This window comes from Sceloporus occidentalis, unplaced genomic scaffold (genome assembly GCF_023333645.1).
Source record: "Sceloporus occidentalis isolate IW3139 unplaced genomic scaffold, rSceOcc1.0.p SCAF_4, whole genome shotgun sequence".
Taxonomy (NCBI): domain Eukaryota; kingdom Metazoa; phylum Chordata; class Lepidosauria; order Squamata; family Phrynosomatidae; genus Sceloporus; species Sceloporus occidentalis.
In genome coordinates, this window is record NW_028316984.1 from 79135904 (window position 1) to 79159686 (window position 23783).

The window sequence follows — 23783 nt, forward strand, 5'->3', positions numbered from 1 at the left end:
ATTAAAGGAATGCCAGTCACCCTTCAAACCTTCATGATGGGAGTGGCAGGCAAAGGAGAGGTGTTCTGTCATTCTGAGCCTGTGAGCTTCCTGTGTCATTTGACTGCTCACTCTGTGTAGGTGAAAGCTGAACTAGATGAGATCTGCTAATCCAGTGAGGTAGTTTCGATGTGGCTTGCTGGATCTCTGCTTTTTATAAGAGATGCGCATAGGGTCTAAAAATATAGCGTAATTCCTAGCCCAGTTGTCCCCAAACTATACTCTTTAAAGGATTTTGGACTTCAGCTCCCAGAATCCCAGACTTTTGGCCAACATGGCTGAGGCTTCTGGGAGCTGAAGTCCAAAATCTCTTAAAGGACATAGTTTGGGGATCACTGATTAGCCCAAGGAAACAAATTCAACCCTAGAGAAACCCGTTTGCCCTTGTGACAGTGGAAGCTGACACCTGCACATGTCTGACTTTCACAATCACTTCCTTCAACTCTATGTTGATAAAAACAGCTATTTAAAAACAGGACCTTTGAAGTTCCAGCTGTTGTCATATTCAGGCACTTTGTTGCATGCACTTAAAATTTTGTCTCTCTAATCAGAGAACTTATTATTAGTGGGCAATATCAAATGTTGTTAACCATAATAATGATCACCGTGACTGCACAAACATCTTGTGAATATACAAAAGTAGTTTACGATCATTAAAGTTCCTGAACCATTCACATATCAGGAAGGGATAATCAAACTGAAGATATTATATAGTTGTAGCTCTGCTATCTGAAAGGCAACTGATGAAGTCAATTCTGCACCATAAATGTGTATTCTGCAATACTTCCTATCCTTTCAGAGGCCACCATACTCAGTGGCTTGGATTCAGCATCTGCCTTCCATGGACAGAAGGGCTCCTTCCATCTGTGGAAGGCTTTAGATCAGTGGTTCCCAACCTTCCTAATGCTGCGACCCTTTAATACAGTTCCTCATGTTGTGGTGACCCAAACCCATGAAATTATTTTCATTGCTACTTCATAACTGTAATTAAATAGGTGTTTTCCAATGGTCTTCGGCGACCCCCATGAAAGGGTCATTCGACCCCCAAAGGGGTCCCGACCCACAGGTTGTCAACCACTGCTTTAGATCCATCAGAACATTGCCACTGGTACAACAGATGAGGAGGTGATCTTTAAAAATTCCCTTTTCTCTGTGCAGTCTCTGCTGTTTGCTGCCAACACAGAAAAATGATGGAGATGGCCCTAAGGCTATAGAGGGTGGAACTATACTTGTAAAGATCACTCCCCTTCTACTTTTCAGCAATGGAGAATTCTGAGAATAACTCTGCTCAAAAGTAGCTAAATAACAACTTTTTGTTCATTGATAGTACCGGTATATATCCTAAAGGCCTGTTACAGACAGCCAAAATAAAGCTGCTTCGAGTCACAGTGGAGGTATGGTGATTCAATGATGCATGTGTCCTAAGAGTCCAGAAGTCACACCAAAGCCACACTCCAGCCCTAAGGACTGGAGCATGGCTTTGGTGTGGCTCCTGGACTCTTAGGACGCATGCATCATTGAATCACCATACCTCCACTGTGACTCGAAGCAGCTTTATTTTGGCTGTCTGTAACAGGCCAAAGTCAACATTTTGCTTCCGGGGTGACAATTGAATTTTATTCGAACACTGGCAGTGGGGTAAGGTACTCAACAACACCTGAATACAGAAAGCTATTTTAGGGGATGCACTGAGGGGGATGGCCGAGGAAGACGGCCACTGCTGTCCCACAGTGTCTGCTGACTGAAGTAGTTACCTCCCTTTGCCTAATGACAAAGCTGGCCATGGTGTGTTCTGAGATGTAGGTCAGTTCACACAGTAACTCTCTTCTGGAAGAAGAGTTCTGTTGTGTGTTGGAGAAAGCCCTCATCCAGTCAAGGGCATCATTCAATTGATTTAAGTTTGCTTGAAAAAATACAGCTTTGGGTTAATGGCTGTTCCTCATCTGAGCTAAGTTCCAGCCTCTTCACTCCCCACAACTAATAGTTCTGCAAGAAAACCCTGTGGAGTTACAATTACTAATTTATCACTTGCAACTAGAAAGTGGTTTTATAGTAACAAAAGGTAGATGTAAGAAGATAATTGCTAAAGGGAGGAAATGGCAATGAACATCTTCAGTGAAATTCAAGTCTGCCAAAAATTGCTCAGTCATCTCAACCTTATAGAAGAACATATATCTGATGCACTGTTTTTTTCTTGTAACATGCAATCAGAAAAAAAGGAGGACTTGCATAGACTTGCTTCCTTTCTTGAGGAGAATGGGGAAGTCTTTGCAGACAGGGAAGGTGTGTGTGTGTGTATTCCAAGATTTCACTAAGCTGTGCATGTTTCCTTGGCCTGATCCTTTCTTTGGTCAGCTTACACTGCTGTCCCAGAGAGATCTCCATTCCAGTATTCTCAAGGACACTGGAGGAATGAGGACTGATCAAGGTAGTGAAGCAAGATTGGATTTTCAATGATTCAGTGGGTTTAGGCCTTTTATGAATGCAAAAGATACAGCTTGCTTCATCTCCTTCCATAGCCTCTTTCTGAATCACTTCATGTTTCTGTTATCATCAAAGTTCATGTGAGATTTTAGGGTTTTGTTGTTGTTGTTGTTATACCTCTTCAAGTCATTTTCAGTTAATGGCAACCCTGAGATGACTGTCCTGGGGTTTTCTTGGCAGGATTTATTCAGAGTGCATTTGTCATTGCCTTCCTCTGATGCTGAGAGAGTATGACTTGTTTAAGGTTACCCAGTGGGTTTCCCTGGCCAAGCAGGGATTCAAAACCTGGTCTCCAGAGTCATAGCCCAATGCTCAAACCACTACACCACACTGGCTGTCATTATTTTAATAACTGAGTAAAAATACATTGAACTGAGCTGTTATGTCTCACTGAAGTTGCAGGGATGAAAATGCATTCATGCTTATGTTTGGAATGCCATTCCAAACATGCATCTGAGGAAGTACTTTAAGTCTATGAAAGCTCGTGCTACCAACTTCTTTTTTTTCCAGTTAGGTCCAAGCCACACGGCAGAAATAATCCACTTTGAGACCGCTTTAACTGCCCGGGCTCAATGCTAGGGAATTTGGGGAACTGTAGTGTTTATGAGACATTGAGGCGCGTTACATACCACCATAAGGGACATCCTTAGGATGTCCCATTTTGAAAAAGGGGTGTCTGGAAGAGACAGAGTCCGTAACAAATGGCGGCGGCCATTCCACACGGCCGCCGCCATTTTGACATAACGGACACTCTGCGTCCGCACGTCACGGCCCGGAAGTGACACCGCAAGTGCGCGCTTTGGCACTTGCGGCGTCTCTTCTGGGTTGCCGGAAGGAGTGCGACTTTCACACTCTTTCTTTGCAGCGTGGAGGAGTCGTGCGGTTTGGCTGCTGCGACTCCTCCGCGCTGCAACCGGCAGCGGCTCGAGACAGCCCCTTTTGGGCAGTCTGTAACGGGCCTCAGGCTTCTTTATCAGAGAGCTCTGGGGCCACAATAAACTCCAGTTCCCAGGATTCCCTAGCACTGAGCCAAGGCAGTTAAAGCACCCTCAAACTGAATTATTTCTGCAGTGTGTTTCGGACTACAGTCTCAAAGGTGCTACAAGATTCATTTGCATCCCAGTAAATGATTACCTGAAATAGTATGTTGTTATTATGTGCCTTTAAGTCATTTCCACCTTATGGCAACCCTAAGGTGACTCTATCATGGAGTTTCTTGGCAAGATTTTTTTGGCGGGGGGGTTGCCATTGCCATCCTCTGAGCCTGAGAGAGTGTGACTTCCCCAAGGCCATCCAGTGGGTTTAGATGGTCAAGATGGAATTCAAAGCCTGGTCACCAGAGTCTTAATCCAAGGCTCAAACTAGGCCCCATTCATACTGGGGTAAAAGACATGGAGGGAACTGGGATGATCCGGATGCCCCTCCCCCGAATCGCTCCGTTAGCAAGTGCCCACTACAAATTGAAATCGAATGCATTTTGACAGAAATCGAATGCATTCTGTAGATTGGCTGCTGCCAATCAAGCTATCGTCATGGTGACGTTTGCAGGGCATCGGGGGAAGTGTCCTCCCTTTTTAAAGAGCCAGGCACAGGGGTTTCAGCGGCTGAAGCAGGGAGAGAGATGCCTCTCTCTCTCTCTCTTTTTTTATAAACCTGTGGGCTTTGGGGTCAGATCTGCCCCTGTCCCAGGCAAAGGATGGGATTGCCATGCTTTTTTTTTTTTTTTTTTTTTTTTGCTTTTAAAAGCAACATTAGCTTTCCCTTTGCTTCCCTTGCTGTATCTGCTCAAGAAGACAAATCATTCGCATAGTTGCTCAAAAAAAATTGGTAAAAATGTAACATTGATTGTTTGCAACATTTGTAGCTTCCGCCTCTGCAGAAAGCAAGGAAATCCAAAGATATAAACTGCAAGCCTGGCTCCATCTGCTTCTGGAATATAAACAATGCGCATAGTTGCTCAAAAAAAATGGTTTGAATTTGAAAAGGGGGGGGGGTTGCCTGACGTGAGCTCCGTTAGTGACCTGAATTTTTTCCTCCTGCAAGGGAAGGAATGCCCAGTGACAGAGGGCTTTGGGCAGAGGATGCAGGGAAAAGAGGGCTGTGGGCAGGGGATGCAGGGAAAAGAGGCTCCTAAAGAATGCCTTCCCTTGCTCCCTTCTTCCCAGGGCTCTTTCCTCCTCCCCCTCCCCTCCGATGAGGGGAGGAAATGCCTTGCCCTTTGCCCACCCTCTGACCTAAATCCCTCCCTCAATTTGCCTCGATTGTGATCGAGGCCAAAGTTCTCATTCCCAGGACCCGGGGTTTTTCAAAAGAAACGGCATTTGCGCCGATTTCAAAAGACCCGCGCTAGGGGCCATTTACCACGGAACGGGTGTGCAAGCCTCGGATTCGCTTGTGTGAGATTCGGGGTGAGTAGGAACTTCACGTGCAAGATTCGCTTTGAAAACCGCTTTTTTTCGTAGTCTGAATGGGCCCTATGACACCACACTGGTTCTTTTACACTACCCAATTATAAGTGTAGACACCGTGCGCAGTTATAGCATTTTGATAAGATTTTCACTGGCATGGCTCTTCCCTATGGAATTCTGGGATTTCAGGGATATAGCATTCTTTGCCAGGACAGCCTACAGCTGTAGGTCAATCAATTCTACATCCCTCAACAAACTACAAAAATCAGGATTCCATAAGACAGAAATATAGCAGTTAAAGTGGTATCAAACTGCAATAAATTGTGGTGTGTGGATAAAGTCTATAGCACTCTGACCCCACTTTCTCTGCCATGGCTGCATCTTATGGAATCTCATGAGAGACACAAGAGAAGCTCTCTAGCTGAAATACTCTGTGCAAGAGCAGAAATACACACTGGGCACATTTTCACTTTCATTTTTATAGGTCAAGACCATCACTTTGAATCATGCCGGGAAGACAGCAGGAAGCCAGTGCAGATGTTTGAGCAGTGGTATAGTGCATTCCAAACTTTAGAGAACAAGACTACATAAAAATGCAAATATTTTGGGTAACTTAAGGGAAATAGTGTTCTGATTATAGTGTTGTGCACCAGTTCCTTCAGCAAGTGCAAATAGAATACTGTTTAACATGGACAAATTACATACACAGTGACTTGGTTCAAGACAAAATAGCTTCTTTCTTGATGAATCTTTCACCCAGCATGATCATTTTCTCTCTTACCTTTCTGTCTGTATCATTGAAATATGCCTAGGCATATCTTTAATATGCCTAAAATTTACAATTGATAACATAGTTTGCCATGATCTTGGATTGTTTATCCCCAGAATCACATATACCCTTTGGCTGATCAATTTGCTTTACTACATGTGTTCTTGGAAGCTAAGAAAGTCAGGCCCAGTTAGTGCTTAGACAGCCAACAGGGAATAGCAGATGCTCTAGGCTATATTGAGAGGAAAGGCAATGGTAAACCACTTCTGAGTATTCCTAGCCTAAGAAAACCTTGTAATAGTCAACAGATGACTTGAAGGCACATTTGTGTGTAAGTGCCTTCAAACCTCCTATCCCATGAATTTTATAAGGTACAATTTACACAAGGAATTGTCACCGGTGGTTTTGCCAGTTCCTTCCTCTGAAATGTAGCCTACAGCACCTGGTATTCACTGGGAGTCTCCCATCCAAGTACTAACCAGGACTGATCTTGCTTAGCTTCCCAGATCTGGTTCCTCTAGGCTGCCTTATTTTAGTTTTTCAACAGTGGCAGTTATAGGAAGGAAAAGTAGCCGAAGTATTTGTATGTTACATTGAATTTAGAATAGAATTGAATCATAAAGTTGGAAAGGACCTTAAGGGCCATCCAGTTGAACCCCCTGCCATGCAGGACTAAACAATCAAAGCAGACCCAACAGATGGCCCTCCAGCCTCTGTTTAAATACCTCCAAAGAGAGACTCCACCACACTCTGAGGGAGTGTGTTCCACTATTGAACAGCTCTTACTGTTGGGAAGTTCTTCCTAATGTTGAGGTGGAATCCCTTTTCCTGTAATTTGCATCCATTGCTCTGTGTCCTAGTCCCTGGGGCAGCAGAAAACAAGCTTGCTCCATCCTCAATATGACATGCCTTCAAATATTTAAACAGGGCTATCATATCATCTCTTAACCTTCTCTTCTCCAGGCAAACATATCCAGTTCCCTATGCCTCTCCTCATAGGACATGGTTTCCAGATGTTTCACCATTTTAGCCACCCTCCTTTGGACATGCTCCAGCATCCTTTCTGAATTGTGGTGCCCAGAACTGGATGTGGTACTCCAGATGAAGTCTGATCAAATCAGAATAGAGTGGTACTATTACTTCCCTAGTTCTAGACACTATACTTCTATTGATGCAGCCTAGAATTGCATTGGCTTTTTTAGCTGCAGCATCACACTGCTATCTCATGTTCACCTTGTGGTCTACTAAGACTCATAGATCCCTTTCACATGTACTGTTGTCAAGCCAGGTGTCCTCCATCCTGTATCTATGCAGTTTTTTGCCCTAAGTGCAGTACCTTAACATTTCTCCATGTTGAAATTCATTTTCTTAGTTTTAACCCAGCTTTCTAATCTATTGAGGTCATTTTGAACTTTGATCCTGTCTTCTGGAATATTAGCTATTCCTCCTAATTTGGTGTCATCTGAAAATTGTATAAGCATGCCCTCTGTTTTATCATCCAGGTCATTGATAAGATATTGAACAATACTGGGCCCAGGACCAAACCCTGTGGCACCCCACTGGTCACTTCTCCCCAGATGAAGAGGAGCCACTGCTGAGCACCCTTTAGATTTGACCGTTCAGCCAATTGCAAACTTTTTTGCCAGAATATCGTGGGGGGTTCTATCAGATTTGATCTAGAACTCATCATTATCACTATATCTTATGCAAAATCAGCTCAAGTTAACACCTCTTGGATTGTTTCTGTTGTTCCTGCAATGCACTAGGCAGTGACAACATCCTAGTTTCCTTGCTGAGCTGTACTTGGTCAGGAAAAAGCATATTGTAGTCTTGAGGCTTGAATATGCCTCAGGGAAAACGCCCAGCTCACTGGTGGAACATCTCTCTTCCCATGTGTTTACAGGGGCTGGACTTCATGGGGCCATAATTGCCTCTCTTACCTTTGCCAGATCAGAGAGATTTGAAGATGAAAGGGTACCCAGAACCACCCATTAGCTGCACAACAAAGGGTCTTGGATGAGAGAGAGCAACAATAAAGCATTTGGGATGTATAAGTGACTTGAGGCAAGAGATTTAGTCCAGCATGTTGAGTTTTAATCCTCGGTACCATTACAATGCAATTTTAGGCTGCATCAATAAAAGTATAGTGTCTAGATCAAGGGAAGTAATAGTGCCACTCTATTCTGCTTTGGTCAGGCCCCACCTGGAATATTGCATCCAGTTCTGGGCACCACAATTCAAAAAAGACATTGAGAAACTAGAGCGTGTCCAAAGGAGGGCGACTAAAATGGTGAAGGGTCTGGAAACCATGCCCTGTGAAGAAAGACTTAGGGACCTGGGGATGTTTAGCCTGGAAAAAAGGAGGTTAAGAGGTGATATGATAGCCCTGTTTAAATATTTGAAGCGATGTCATATTGAGGAGGAAGCAAGCTTGTTTTCTGTAGCTCCAGAGAACAGGACCCGGAGCAATGGATGCAAACTGCAGGAAAAGAGATTCCACCTCAACATTAGGAGGAACGTCCTGACAGTAAGGGCTATTAGACAGTGGAACACACTCCCTTGGAGTGTAGTGGAGTCTCCTTCTTTGGAGGTCTTTAAACAGAGGCTGGATGGCCACCTGATGCTTTGATTGGGATTTCCTGTATGGCAGGGGGTTGGACTGGATGGCCCTTGCGGTCTCTTCCAGCTCTACGATTCTATGATTCCATGATTCTATGTGTTTTTAACTGACTTTTCTTAAAGAAGTGTCTGAATTTAGAACCGACTTTTCAAAATGTCCAAGCTGAAATTCTCTCACCTTTTCCCATTTATTAATTCCTCACAGCAACAGTAGTGATTACAGACATGAAGTGTTTCTCCCTCCCTCCCCCTTTTATATCATAGTCTGAGAATGAATGGTAAAATTAGCAGTTCAAAGCCTCTTGCAGTGTTAATGTAGGGCATCTAATTCAGGTTAATGACTCTAATGCAGGTTAAGCCTTCCTCCTGTAAACAAACCTGCCCTGAACTTGACCCCCCATGGCTTTTTGACAAGAGGGAAACAGCCCTGTGTGTATATATGTACTTTCAAGATGCCTGTAGGTTTATTGTCTGCTTAATCCTTTAGAGCCAGACCACTCTACATTGTTTTGTATCTGGCTCTGGACATTATGGGGAACAGGCATTTCTCTCTCTCCCTCTCCCTCTCTCTCTGTGACTACAATCTACCTTTCACATTTTCCTTATTGCACATAGACTTTGGAAATTTTACCTCCTTTTTTTTTTAAAAAAGTAACTAGTTTCATTTACAATTCCATGCTTCCCTTCTCCAAACAGTATGAGGAGGAAGACTCAAGTCTACGAAAGCTCATGCTACAAATTTCTCACTTTCAGTTAGTCTCAAAGGAACTATAAGAGCCCTTTGCATACTGCTTTTCCAGTCAGTCTCCACACTCTCTCCTGTAATTAACAAACCTATATCCAGGACCCTCACACCGTCCTTATCTTTAGGTTCTTTTCCTAAACCCATACCAGCCACCAAGGCTAAATATCTCTCAGGATATGACCCCCCAGCAACTCCCTCTCTTGAAGTTCTGTGTGCATAAGGAGTCCCTCAACACTGGACTCTATCCCTATATGTCCCTCACTTCTGCACTTTAAACATAACTGTCCCTCTCTGGACATAGCAAGAGCCTCTTGGTCTCAAACTAAACCCTTACTGACTATTTCCTCAGGAACTCCTGGAACACAGTCCTCTCTTGGACTTAACTGTTCCCTCAATTGCCAAATCCTAACTCACTCTCTCCTCTATCAGCATGGAATTTTCACAAGTCCCAGCCCACATTCTATTGGTTGGGCTTCAGCTGCCTTCTGATTGGTCAGCCAGGTATTCTATGCAACACATCAGCTTCAGCTGATACTCCAGCTGTGCACTTTTCTGGAACCGGGGACCTTGAAGCTGTAGTACATGCACTGGTAACCTCAAGACTTGATTTTTGTAATGTGCTCTGTATGGGGCTACCCTTGTGCCTAGTTCGAAAACTGCAATTGGTACAGAATATGGCAGCCAGGTTGATCACTGGATCATCGAGGAGCGATCATATAACACTAGGGTTGCCATAATTGTCCACTAAAACCTGGGACAAAATGTAGAACAAAATCTAGACCAAACTGTAGGACAACTGCAGGACAAGACTCAGCCCAAAATGTAGGACATTTAAGGTCCTCCATTTTTCTTAAATATCCTGCATTTTGGGCTGAGTTTTGTCCTGCAGTTGTCCTACAGTTTGGTCTAGATTTTGTCCTACATTTTGTCCTGGGTTTTAGTGGACAATTATGGCAACCCTAACACCAATATTAAAGTCATTCCACTGGCACAATACAAGGTGTTGGTTATCACCTTTAAAGCCCTACATGGCTTGGGCCCAACTTATTTAAAGGATCGCCTACTTCCATACAATCCGCCCCGTGCTCTCAGGTCCTCTGGGAGGAACTTACTGCAGCCTATAAGGACCAGATTGACTGCGATCTCCCAGAGGGCTTTTTCTGCAATCATACCCAGACTATGGAATGGCCAGCCAGATGAGATCCATCAAATCACTAATCTAAATAGCTTCAAGAAAGCTGTTAAGACAGATCTCTTAAGGCAGGCCTTCCCAGAATAAAATACTCGGCTATGTAGCAACCCCCACATATATCTGATGACTCTGCCTACCATTATTGTTTTAATTGTTCATGTAATTTTAACCTTAAACTGTTTAATTCTTTTTAAAGGGGGGATATTTTGTATATATGGTGTATTTTTTTAATATTGTAAGCTGCTTTGATTGTTTTTACAAAAAACGGGGTAAAAAATAAAAGTTTTATTATTTATTTATTACATTTATGGAGAGAGAAATCCAGAGGTGCAAATGTGGTTCAGAAAAAGAAGAGGCACTAGGAATCACACTACGATAGAAGGAATTCCAGGAAAAAAATAGCATGTGCTTTACAGACTTTAGCAAAGTGTTTGACGGCTTAGATCAGGGATAGGCAACCTGCGGCCCGCGGGCCGGATGCGGCCCAGTGAGGCCTTGGGACCGGCCCCAGCCCGGTCCTGCCACCGATTGCCGCCGGGGCCTTTGGCGTCTCATGTGAGGGGCATGGTGGGGCAATTGTCTATAGAAGCCTCAGAAACATGCATTTATCTTAAGATTTTTTTAAAAAATCAGCAATTTTTTTTGCGTGTCTTCCATTTTTTATTTTAAAAGTGCCCTCCATTTGAAAATTTTGTCCTACATTTGTCCCGGTTTATTTATTTATTTAATTTTTTTAAAAAATTATTTAATTTTTTTTTTTTTTTTTTGCTTCGGCCCCCCCAGTTGTCTGAGGGACAGCAACCCGGCCCCCGGCTCAAAAGGGTTGCCTACCCCTGGCTTAGATCATGAAAACTGTGGAACACTCTTCAAGACATGAGGGCGACACTACAGTTGATAGTCCTGATGATAAATCTGTCCTTAGGACAAGAGGCTACTGTTAGAACAGAATATGGAGAAACAGAATGGTTCCCCATTGGCAAAGGGGTTAGGCAAGGATGCATTTTGTCAACCTACCTGTTCAACCTGTATGCAGAAAACATCAGTCTGAAGCTGCAACAATCATATCTAGTTTGTACAGAGTTATTACCATAAAAGACCCTGGAGATTACCGCACTAGGGTAAAAGCGTTCCCCAATGCGTTCTCCAAATGTGTTCCAGGGACGCCATTTCTGGGAACGGAACCGTTCCCAGAAATGGCGTCCCTGGAACACATTTGGAACGCCCGGCGGCGACGGCAGCATTCCGCCGTGCGGTAAACTAGCGTTCTGGTTCTCATCATGCTCCAGGCTCACGCCCGTGAGAACACATTGAGGAACGCTTTTACCCTAGTGCAGTAATCTCCCCTGTCAAAGGACCATTGATCTAACAGTGGTGACCAGGCAGGTACAGTATTTGCATGTAGTAACTTTGGACTCATTGTCATGGCTGAGTGTTATGATGAGTGCAAAGTCTCTGTCCTGCCTTCTTAGAGTGCTTTATATTTAAGCCAGAAGTGGCCTCAGTGACCATTCAAACAAAGATCCTCAACCAAAGAACAGTCTTCTGATCTCCCTTATAACAGAGGAAAGTCCTCCATGAAGTAGGACGCCTAGTAAGAATCGCTGAAGGTCATTGACATAGGCAGTCCATGAGGGCATACTGCTGAGACGCACACTCACCCAAATCTGAATGTGGGAACAGAGGTTTGTTATTGTGACAGGCTTGGGAGTAAGAATATTTTTGAGAAAAAGGGATGAAGTACTTATCAAAAGCAGATTATTTTTAATAATTTAATAATTGCCTTGAATATGAGAAATTAACACTCATAGGCTGCAGTTTAAAATCCTCTCAGTGTAGCGTAAATATCCATATGCAGATCTAAACTACGCAGAGACATATAGCCTCCCCACCACCTCAAGACTTACTGAAAAGCTCCTGAAACTGCCTTGCATAGCCATTCTGTGCTTCATGATGAGCAGGCAGGATCTGAGAAGCATCTGGTTATGTCCCCATAGACAGATGTGAAGTGATTACAACTGCACTAACCTGAGAGGATTCTGGCAGATCTCAGCAGTCATGTCACCATTTCATGTCTGGCCATAAGGACATAGCCAGAGACTTCTCCAATCCCACCTGTTCACCACAAAGCATGGAATGGCAATGTGGGGTGGCTTCAGGGTTTTTTCAGGAGGTCAGGGGCAGGGCATTGGGATCTGCAAAAAGAGGAAGGGAATATCAATCTGAACCATGGCCAAGAATGTACATCTACCTGCATAAGTGCCACTTACAGATGCATATGTCCTTAAAAGAATTCAGGCCACTATAAGGCCATTGTAATAGGATTTCTTAGAACTAGTGGAAAAACAATTGTAATGTAGGAGAGTGCTCACTATTTACTTACTATTTCAGTTCTAAAAGCTTTCCCCCTTAAAATCAGAGAGCTGGAGAGGACTGCAAGAGTCCTTTAGTCCAGCCCCTGCCATGCAGGAATACACAGCTATAGCATTCCCAAAAGTTGGTCATTAATCTCAGTTTAAAGACCTACAAAAAAGGAGAGCACAGTAGTCTGAGATAGTCCATTCCATGGTGAACAACTCTTAAAGTCAGGAAGGTTTTCCTAACATTTACCAGGAATATTTTTTCTTGTAATTTTTATTTATTCACTCCCCTCGCCTTCTGTACTCCAAGACAAAATTTCTTCAGGGTCCCCCCAATGGGTCCTTAAAGGGATGGATTTTAGGGATGCAGAAACCAAGTTCTGGCTTGCTTTTGTGGATTTTTTTCCAAGAACACAATGTAAGTCTTGCATCCTCTTGCAGATATCAGGGCTTGGTGACAGAAATGCAGTGGATTCTGAAGAAAAGACTCTTCCCATGTGGTTTTGTCTTAATTCACTTCAGCTGCAGTCCTATGTATGCATTTACTTAGAAGTAACGTCATCCATGTAAACATGAAACAGAATTATACCGCACAGCTGTTCTTTGTGAGATTAGGTATCCTTTGAACAGGTGGACTTTAAAGCACAGGGTATAATGGACTGCGAGAAGGAGTGGGTGGGAGTTGAGCTAGCGGGGAGAGGAGAAGGAGACAGACTTCTTGCCTGGTAGGTGGGCACGATCTTTGTTGCATCCCTTCCACACCAATATAACATTTTGTCTCCATTGCTGGAATTCTGTAATGTAGCTCTGCTTCAAGACATGTGACTCTGGGGGATTTCTCTGAGAGTTAACTGCACTGTCCTCCTGTCTGCTGCTTTTGGGAAGAGTGCCTTTGGCAGGCTGGAATCTCCATTCCCATAGAAGCACACAGGAAATGGTTTCAAAACCACTAGGTGGGTTGCAAAGGGGATAATGGCAGTTGCCTATTAGTGCTCTGTAATTTGGTGCTAATTTCCTTTATTACAGTGTTCCTGCACTGCAGGGGATGATTCTGGCTTGCAGACTCTGTGTGTGTCTGATCTGATCTCACTATAGAATCTGGGCAAGCAGCTGGATAGTATCTGGGCAGAGAAGTGCTGCCTGCTTGCTCTCTACACTGGCATCATGCACTTTCCAACCCCCTTCCCATGCCTTTACAAAAGGTACAAAGAGCTTGTTCAACAGATGTCATGCATGTTGCAGCTGTGTTAATCCATGCTGTTCAGCTGTGGCAGCTGGCAAGCAGTGGCCCTAGGAAAGCTCTCAGCTGCGAGATGAGAGAGCAGCATCCAAATAGATATTCCCAATCATCCCAGTAATCTGTGTTGTGCAGCATTCTGTGGCACCAATCAGCTGCCCCTTGGGAGCTTCTGAGAGTTATAGACATCCCTTCTTTTTTTGCTACTGGCATGCAAAATGTTGGGCTACACCGCTCAGGCATGGCAAAGTTTCACTTTGGGGCTACAATTCCCAGAATCCCCAACACGCATGGTAGCCATATCACTTGGGGGATCCTATACTCTGCCATGGAGCATCTAGTCAATCTGCTTTTGAGATGATTGATTTTTCTGTGAAGGTGAAGATTACAACTTCATCTCCAATGTGAAGTGGTATAGTTCAAAATGCCCTCCATATATGCTACTTCTACATATTTAAACCCAGAGTATTTTAAAGAAAATGTAAGCCACAGGTAGTTGGTGGACTGAGCAATTTAGGAAAATTTTCCAACTGGTCCAACAGTTCCATGAGACACCTCCACAATAAGAAGCTAAATAAAAGATGTGCTTTTCTTTGCTCCTTGCTTACACTTTATATAAGTGGTGAGTTCTTTTAGGAATCAGTCATTCTTATTTGCCATTGTTGCCGCTGTTGTTGTTGTTGTTGTTGTTGTTGTTGTGTATCTTCAAATCATTTCTGACTTAAGGAGACTCTAAAGTGAACGTATCACAGGGTTTTCTTAGTAAGATTTTTCAGAAGGGGGTTACCATGGCCTTCCTTTGAGGGTGAGAGTCCATGACTTGCTCAAGCTCACCTACTGGCTTTCCACAATTGAGCAGGGATTTTAACCCTGGTCTCCCAGAGCCCTATTCAACACATAAACCACTATACCTCACTGGTTCCCTATCTACCATGCAGTGATTATTAATTTATGAATCTGCATTTGTTCAGTAACAAAATTATCCATTTATTCCTGCAGCCAGGAGCTGCCAAAACTGAGACCTCACAACCTCCCCCGCCTCCACCACTACTTTAGCCTACATTACTCCTGAGTGCTTTTACAACTTCTGAAAGGGGTTTTGCATATTCATGCTGTCACAAAATTCCAGCCTATCTCTCTATCTCCACTGCATTTGTGTCTTATTGACCCCCATTATTTCAATCCCTCCCTTCAGCCACCATCTTGGGGGAAGAGAGGCAGGCTAGCTCCAACTGCCTGCCTGGAAGAAGAAAAGCCCTCCTTCCAACCACCATTTTGGGGAGAGAGAGGCCAGGGCCTGAAAGACTAAGAGCCCTCTTCCGACCACCATCTTGAGGGGGAGAGAGGCCTGGCCTGAAAGACTAAGAGCCCTCTTCCGACCACCATCTTGAGGGGGAGAGAGGCCTGTTATGTTTGTTTGTTTGTTTGTTTTACCTTGTATTGTACTTCCTGTTGTACACCGCTTTGATCTAATTTGGAAAAGCAGTATATAAATAAACATTATTATTATTATTATTATTATTATTATTATTATTATTATTAATTCCATATTGATTACTTTCCATTTGTACCATTTTGGGTCCAACTACACATTTTGTGTCCAACTGCACAATAAAAACCAACCAACCAACCCTGAACTAACACATAATAAGCATGGGGGGGGGGGGTTAATTAGCAAGTACCTGCAGTCATCATTTGGATTAAGAGTAGAAGACCATGGATGTGATTTCTGTGCTAAGCATATGTGGCCTGAAGTCAATCTAGCTCAGTCTCATCACATTTAAAATTGCATCTTATGGAAGTGTGGCTTCAGGTACAGGAAGAGCAGCTGTCTTTTGGATAAGAGTCAAACACAACTGATAATGGAGAAGATACATAAATATTCATTTTCACTTTTAAGTTGTTTTCAATTTACAGAGACCCTAAGATGAGCATATCATGGGGTTTTCTTGGCAAGATTTGTTGGGGTGGTTGCCCTTACCTAGGCTGAGGCTGAAAGAATGTGACTTGTGTAAGTTCACCCAGTGGTTTTCCATGGCCAAGTGGAGATTCAAACCCTCGTCTCCAGAGCGGTAGACCTGTGCTCAAAGTACTGTACTATGTCACACTGGCTCTCTTACTTATCTAACATGCAGAGGAGCCATGTAGAAATACACCTGTATACAGGAACAGTCTGCAAATAGATACATGAAACAAGCCTACACATTTTGGAACCTGCCAGAGCAAGCACTATTCTGTGTCCTGCCAGGAGCTTGACATTTACCACTGGGACTGCAAGAACAAGGTGGTGGTTAAGCACCTGGCAAGCTGATAGTGTGGATTCAGCTTGGTGGGTCCCAAGCTATTCCAACGATATAAATTTTAAGGATTAGTGGCTCAAATTTAATTTGCTAAATAAAATAATGTCTGCTCCTCTTTTGGCTCTAGTCCACAGTGCATTCAACACCTCCCTCTCACACCCTGACATTAACAATTATTTGTTTGCAAACAGAAAAGACTGCCATAAATACAGGCTGTTACAAGTTCAGTGTATTAAGCATTTTGCAATACTTACTCCATTTGTCTTATGCAGTTCAGTGAACCATGTATGTGTGTGTATGTGTGTACAAGTTGCATGTCAGTTTATGGTGACTCCCTGAATTTCATAGGATTTTCTTAGGCAAGGAACACTTAGAGGTGGCTTGTCATTGCTTTCCTCTGGAATGTAGTTTACAGTATGGTCCACATTAGGTTGACAATGGTGACTTGTCTGGGCAGAAGGTTGCCAGAGTTTGTGGCAATGAGTGATGAGCAACAGAGTTACATTTGAGGGTAAGGAGGGAGTGCAGTGAAGTTATATTTTAAAAGTAATATAACAGTACTTTGTTGGTGTACTGTAACAATTAGTGTTTTCCAGTTACTTTCCAAAGCTACTTCTTGAGGCCTATTGACAGAAAATTTATTCTTTTCTCTGATCAATCCCATGAGTTTTTCTCCTCTAGAAGAAACTAACAGAAAAGCAAGGAGCAGTGCAACAAGTAATGTAAGCAGCTGCTTTTTGGACATTGTACAAACGTAATGTGTAACAGAAACAAATTTATTTTTAAAAGTAATTTTCCAGGCCTGAATTTTACAACTAGATTCCCCAAATCTATGCTCTCATTATTGATTCTCATCTGTTGTTCAAAGAATGGGTCTAAGTAAGTACACTTAGGGTTGCCACTGATTTCCTGCTGTGTTTTGAATAGCTGTAGGGAAAACAGAAATCTTACAGTTGTAGCTGAGCCTCTGTATGTCATGCAGCATGCACAAGACTATAGAGCCTCATTATTTCTCTAATCTAGCCCAAAGATTGTACTACAACCTTGAGTGTGGTGTCTGGGCTTGGTGTTGTCAATTTACTGTATATACTCATGTAGAAGTCTAGAAATTTAGGCTTAAAAATTGACCCAAAAACTCGAATCGACTTATTCACGGGTCAATGTAAGTACTGTACTTCAACTCATCTATCTCTCTATCTATCTATAACCCTGGTGAAAGGCAATAGTTTAATCTGCCCTGGAAGCACTGATCCCCTGTACTCTCTCATCCATCCTTTAATATGAGTACAAATAGTTATGCCTGCTAGAATTTTTTAAGTTCTTTGGCATTGTTTTCCTTTGCTTCATTCTTAACATCCTTCATTACATGTCCCTAAGTTTTACCCTTGACTTATCCATGGGTCATATCAAAATCCATAATTTTGGCCCCCAAACTTGTCCTTGACTTATATATGTGGTCAACTTATAGTCAAGTATATATGGTACTTAGTTAAATTCAGGCCCCATTCAGACTCACCTTTTTGCACTGGATGGAACTGGGCAGATTCAGTCCCCCCACCCAAATCCCTCTGGAAGCAAGTGCTCACTACCTCACTCAGGATATTTTAACCCTGAATGCCCCTGAACTTGACCCGATCATGATCAGGGACAAGTTCATATTTGCCCGACCCGTTTCTCCCCCCCCCCAAAAGATACAGCTTTTATTCCACTTCCAAAAGACCCGCACTAAGGAGCATTTGCTCTGGAACAGGTATGCAAAACTCAAATTTGCTTGTGGGAGATTCGGGGAGAATATGAACTTCACGTACATAATTCGGTTCCTGATCCGGGGTAAAAGGTAGTCTGATTGGCCCCCAGTTCTTCCCCACCAATTCAGAATAGGCTATCCATACTCTGCTAGGTGGAACATACCAACTAGATAGGATTAGGACATTTGGCTAACAGCACACTCTTCCACTGTTCTGGGGCCTCCATTCATATAAAAATTCAGGTGGCCAAGAGCCTTTTCCTTTTTCGGGTCCTAGAGAGGAAAGGGACACACTTGTGATCCCGCTGGGAGATCATCAGTCAGATGAGGTCTACCATTACCAAAATTGTCTGTGGATACCCGAAGGCTACACTAGGCCTAAACAAGGGGCAATCCTTCCAACAGGGCTGGATAGCTTATATCGCCCTCCAGATGTTGTGGGACTCCAAGTCCCATGAGCTGCAACCAACATAACAAAAAGTCAGGAATGATAGGAGCTAAAGTCCAGCAACATGTGGAGGGCCATACACCCCCTGCTGACCAGTCTCCACACAGTTAACCCTGGCCCATCAACATCACACACAGACTTTTTCTTGGAAAGAAACTATTTAGAGTATATGACTATGGAAGCTTGAAAGAAAGCTTTTACAGCCCATCAAATGCTCACATAATGGAGTTAGGATAAATTAAACATTAAGCTATCCCAGGTAGAGATTTACATTATCTACTTAAAATAATCCCATGCAGGGAGCCATGTCTAGGGATCTTGTTCCCTTATCCATTTTTATGGGTAGAAAAACTCATGGCTTTCCTTCCCTTTTGTTTTGTTTGTTCTTGTGGTGTGTGTATTCTTTTTAAAGACTTTCTCTTCTCAGTACCTGTAAAATACACGTAAGGCAAGAGAGCAGTTACCTTTAATGTACCATGACACATATTACAAATTCCAACAACACCTGGAAGACCACACATTTCCTGTCCCAGGAGTGCACCTCGGGGTGGGGGGGCACGCAGGGGACCACACTAGCACTCCAGGAAATTTGGAAGGGTCGCAGCCCATAACTGCACCCTCAACCGGTAAAAGTACCAAACTTTATTTTGCCCTCAAAAATGCCTTCAATCTCTCTAGGGGGTGCGGGGGAATTTTTGTCACATTTTTGTCCCTCAAGCCATATTATGTCTAGGGCATTTTTTTTATAACAAGAAGTGACTCAGAAATATCTTCTGGGTCACTTCCTACTTTAAACAAAGTCTTTCATGGGCCCAAAATGCCCCAGGGAGGATGAAAAATGTGGCAAAATTGCCTCACATGCCTTCCTAGAAGCTGTATGGAGCAAAAAACAAAATTGGGGGGTATTTAACCCTGGGGGGCCTGAAAGTGGATCTAGAGTGCTGCATGGAGCCACATTTTGCCCACCTCTGGCCTATCCCCTGTCCTGTTTAGGAATGTTTCTGATGAATTTTGGCACCAGAAGGTGTGGTTTTTTTTCTGGCACAGAAAGCTCATACACATGGTGCACATAGTAACAGGTGGATGGAAAAAAATCATGTTCAGTCTCTTACAGTGAGAAAGTTAAAAAAAAAAACCCTAGGCTGAGGCTGAGGCATCTACATCCAAGCCACACATAGGTTTTTCTTCCCAACAGAGAAGGAGATATTTTTCCACAGGCCACTCACATCATATAAATCTGTTCCCCAGTTCTATTCACTGGCTACACTTTTCTTATGCTTCTTGTGTGTACTTTCAATTTTTCCTTTGTTTTGGCTCCTATTTGTTGATCTCCTTTCTCTATTAACTTAGTGATCCACCTTCTCATGGCAAGAGTGTAATATTTTAAAAAACAAAAAACAAACATGATATAATATGTATGACATGCACCATATCCTCAACTAATCCATGTTGCAAGCTTTCAAAGCATTGGCTTCTTCATCAGGCAAATCCATATGAAGCTTTTAAAACTTGCAACATGTATCTTGTGCATTTTGGTTGGTGCCCTAAAAGTATCACTGTTCTGTGTGTTTTGGATGTTATTTTACTTTGCTACGTGGCCAACTTGCCTACCCCTGAATATAATAAGAAGACTATCACTAGAGGCAATGGTGTGGATCAGGGTTGTACATACAGAATAGGCACAATATCCTACTTATGTGGAAATTCAGTTGCAATTCTAATGAATGCTTTATTCATCCGAGGAGCTGTCTCTTTGTGAATCCACCTTGCTATCCAACTCCAAAACAAATTTAGTGACTTCAGATCAACAGAAACGTCAAGCACAAGTAGGCAATCCCCTGGTGAAAGGCAGGATTTGGAAACACATATTTCTTCTCATAGAATCAGAAATTCGGAATTCAGAATTCAAAAGAAAAATCAGACTTACTGTCTGTCTGTCTGTGTTTGGCAATATAATCAGTGATAAAGATATTTGACATTAAAAGTTAAAAACATATATCTTTCTACTTAGGGTAGGGGGACGATTTTACAGTATGCTCTTCATATTGCAGTTTCCTCTCTCTCTCTCTCTCTCTCTCTCTCTCTCTCTCTCTCTCTCTCTCCCCCTCTCCCTTTTTTTTAAAGAGTCCTATAGCTCTAGTTACTTTCTCTGAAATCATGACTTTGGTTTCTTCACTTTGTCTTGACTTTGTAGTTGTAGAAAGAACTCTTATCCCATAGTGTGTTTTATAGCCAGGCACCATGAAAACAGAAATTGGGGAAGACAAGAATATTTAAAATTTAAAAGCTACTTTTTTATTTAAACAAAAACACCCCATTTTATTTCTCTAAATCTGACACATAACATTTTGGGAAAAACAAGTTTATGCTCACTCTGCAAGTCTGAAAACAACAACCTGAAGGGTTTGCAGCCGTATAATCCTTGTCCACACGTTGCTGCATGCAACCAAGTAGTACAGCAGCTGCACCCACTCAGCCTTGCACAAACTAGCCTTATCCCACTCCCTCTGCTTACCAAATACCATAGCAACTGGGAACAATTTGTATCTATTTATGTTGAATCATGGGAAGGGCAAAGGCAACTTGCACTGTCACCCCATGGGCACAGCAAGGACCCCTCCTCTCTCCATTATAGGTGATGATTACTGATCTGATTGAAATCCAGGTGTACATTAATGCAGCAGCATTCGCCTCCCTGGCCCAAAATCTTTGCAAACTGTCCTGGATCAGCCCATCTCAGAGCAGTTTTCATTCCCCTAGGCTATGGGTATTTGTTCCAACCTGGATTAGCATGCCACATTGGAGTAGAGATGTAGGCAATTGTGCGAGCTGCCAGCTCTTACATTCAGGTTCAACCCTAGAAGTTGGGATGTTGCACAAGAACAAAAGAGGGGGGCTGGACACCAATATATGGGTTACCACTACTTTAATTATTAATACAGAGGTCATAAATCCATCCTTATACCATCATAAACAAATGATAATGCAGTCATAAATCAATCTTAATGCCACCATAAACCAGTCATAATGCCACCATAAATCAATCATATTATAGTCATAAATCAATCACTATCATGTATGCAAATTCAGGTAGAGGAGACATAGGATTAAAGCACCCATGGTGTGAAAAAAAATTAAAGAAACCTCTTGATTTTGCCATTTTATGTAAGGGACACCATTTTACTATCAATTGTATTTAATAGGACTTGAGCGTCCATGGATTTTGGTGTCCTTGTGGATGGTGGCCCTTGAACCAAACTCCAGTGGATACCAGGGGGCCGCTGTACCAGCAGTGGTTGTGCATTGCAGAACAGCACCCCATCATATGTCTGCATGGGGGTTGAAGAGTGCTAACACAGAATATCTCTGTATGTGGATTTTTATGCAATGCTAAGAGGATGTTGGATTGCAGCCAGAGTTTGAGTTTTGCTGTTACTCTCTGTTGCCCAGCAATATGAGCAAGCCACTAGAGTCTTCTTGGAGATAGCTCACAATCTATGGAACTACTTTCCAAGAACTATCCCTACTTCCCATTGTCCTTAAGTCCTTTCCATTCAAACAGGCTCTTGGCATCTGACCTCACTGGCTGTCAAAGAGCATTTTATGTGTGGGTGCTGTACTCTTTTAAAATGACAAGGCTTTTAGTTTTTGAGTTAAATATGGTTTAATATTATAATTTGTTTAATTGTGTTTTACTATCATAACTTTTTTGTTTTTATTTATATCTTTTTAAAAATCTTCTTCTGAGCCACCTTGAGCCCCAGGGAGACAATAAATCAAATAAACAAATCTAAAAATTGTGTAACACTTCTCCTCCTCCCATTTATCTAGACAAGATTGCCCAGTTTATTCTAGCATAGTCCTGTTAATTGCCAAGGAATGGCAAAGCCAAGTAGCCCACTGAGAGCAAGTTGCAAACTCAGGTACAAAGAAACCATTGTATTTGCCAGCCTCTTCTATTATCAGGCAACTTTGATTAACCAGTATCTGTCTGTATGCCCTGGACAGGTGGTGATGGAAAACATGCGGAGGAAATGCAAGTGCCACGGCACGTCTGGCAGCTGTCAGCTGAAGACATGTTGGCAGGTAACCCCTGAGTTCCGGTTAGTAGGATCGCTGCTGAAGGAGCGCTTCTATGGGGCCATGATGATGCGTCCCCACAACAGGAACACAGGACAGATGGAGCAGAACCATGGCCGCCACCGGCGTCGGGCTGGTGTCAGCGACTTGATCTACTTTGAGAAATCACCAGATTTCTGTGAGAGGGAACCAACGCTGGACTCCATGGGGACACAGGGACGGCTCTGCAACAAGACCAGCCCAGGCATGGACAACTGTGAGAGCCTGTGCTGTGGGCGAGGACACAATATCCTGCGACAGACACGCAGTGAGCGCTGCAATTGCAAGTTCCATTGGTGCTGCTTCGTGGCTTGCGAAGAGTGCCGGTTGACAGAGTGGGTCAGTGTATGCAAGTGATGGTCCACCCTTTCGCCCCTCCCCCACTGAACATGCCAATGACTTCACCACTTTGACCATGTGGCACTACAGGACAGAGCCTTGCGCCAGCAGCAGGCACAGACTGGGCAGCCTGGAGCACCATAGTGTTTCACATCTCCTTCACACTTCCAGTCCTCCTGCCTGACCTGTGTATGAGCAATTCCAGAGAGGTGGGCCTGGCACCTCAAAAGCACAAAAAACTGTGTACTGATGGGCTGACTGAAATCTATGATATTTGCTCTGATCACTCCTGACAGTTAACATCTCTCCCTGTGGTTTCAAGGCCTATGAGCCACCTCTGGAGGTTCCTCATGCTGAAATTCACTCAGCAGCAGACCCTTAATATGATGTTTAAATTCCACTGTGAAATTCCTTAAGTGACAGACAACTCAATAGACCAAATTCCCCTTTTTAAACACCTGGCTAGAAGCTGCCCTGTTGCAAATTAGAGGAACCCCAGACCATTCTGGGCTGTCATGAATAAATCTGTTACTCAGGAATTTTTCTAAAATGCAGAATTTATTGAAAGACAGATTTCTTAGAAAGCAGTTGATGTGTGGGAGTGGAGAAGTCACTGTCTCTAGAGTCCCACGCAGGTGCCACTTTGGCACTTTGAGCAGTTACTGTGGTTAAGTTATTTTATTATTGTGAGAATAAAAGTGAAACAGAGATGAACATATTCTGTGCGTGTGTGTGTGTGTGTGTGTGTGTTTGAGGTTGGGCTGCTGGAAACATGAGGTTTTTTGGGTGAAGTGTGAGGTGTTTCCTTTGAACAGCAACTCACTGAAGCTCATGGGGGCACTTTGATTTATACAGAAATGACAGAATAGCGCACCAGTAAGATGTGAGCTTTCTTGAAGAAAACCATCCCCAGTTTTTTGTGGATTTTTCGGGCTATGTGGCCATGTTCTAGCAGAGTTTCTTTCTGATGTTTCGCCAGC

General features: G+C 43.1%; 1 protein-coding gene across 1 annotated transcript in view; it reads left to right on the forward strand.

Moving 5' to 3' along the window:
* The window catches only part of LOC149314053 (protein Wnt-10a-like), a 74816-nt gene extending 51330 nt beyond the window's left edge, over positions 1-23486 (forward strand). The window contains exon 4 of the mRNA XM_089523367.1: positions 22354-23486. Coding sequence (XP_089379493.1) covers positions 22354-22821 — 468 coding nt within the window. The 3' untranslated portion in view covers positions 22822-23486. The remainder of the gene's footprint in view (positions 1-22353) is intronic.
* The last annotated feature ends 297 nt before the right edge of the window (positions 23487-23783 follow it).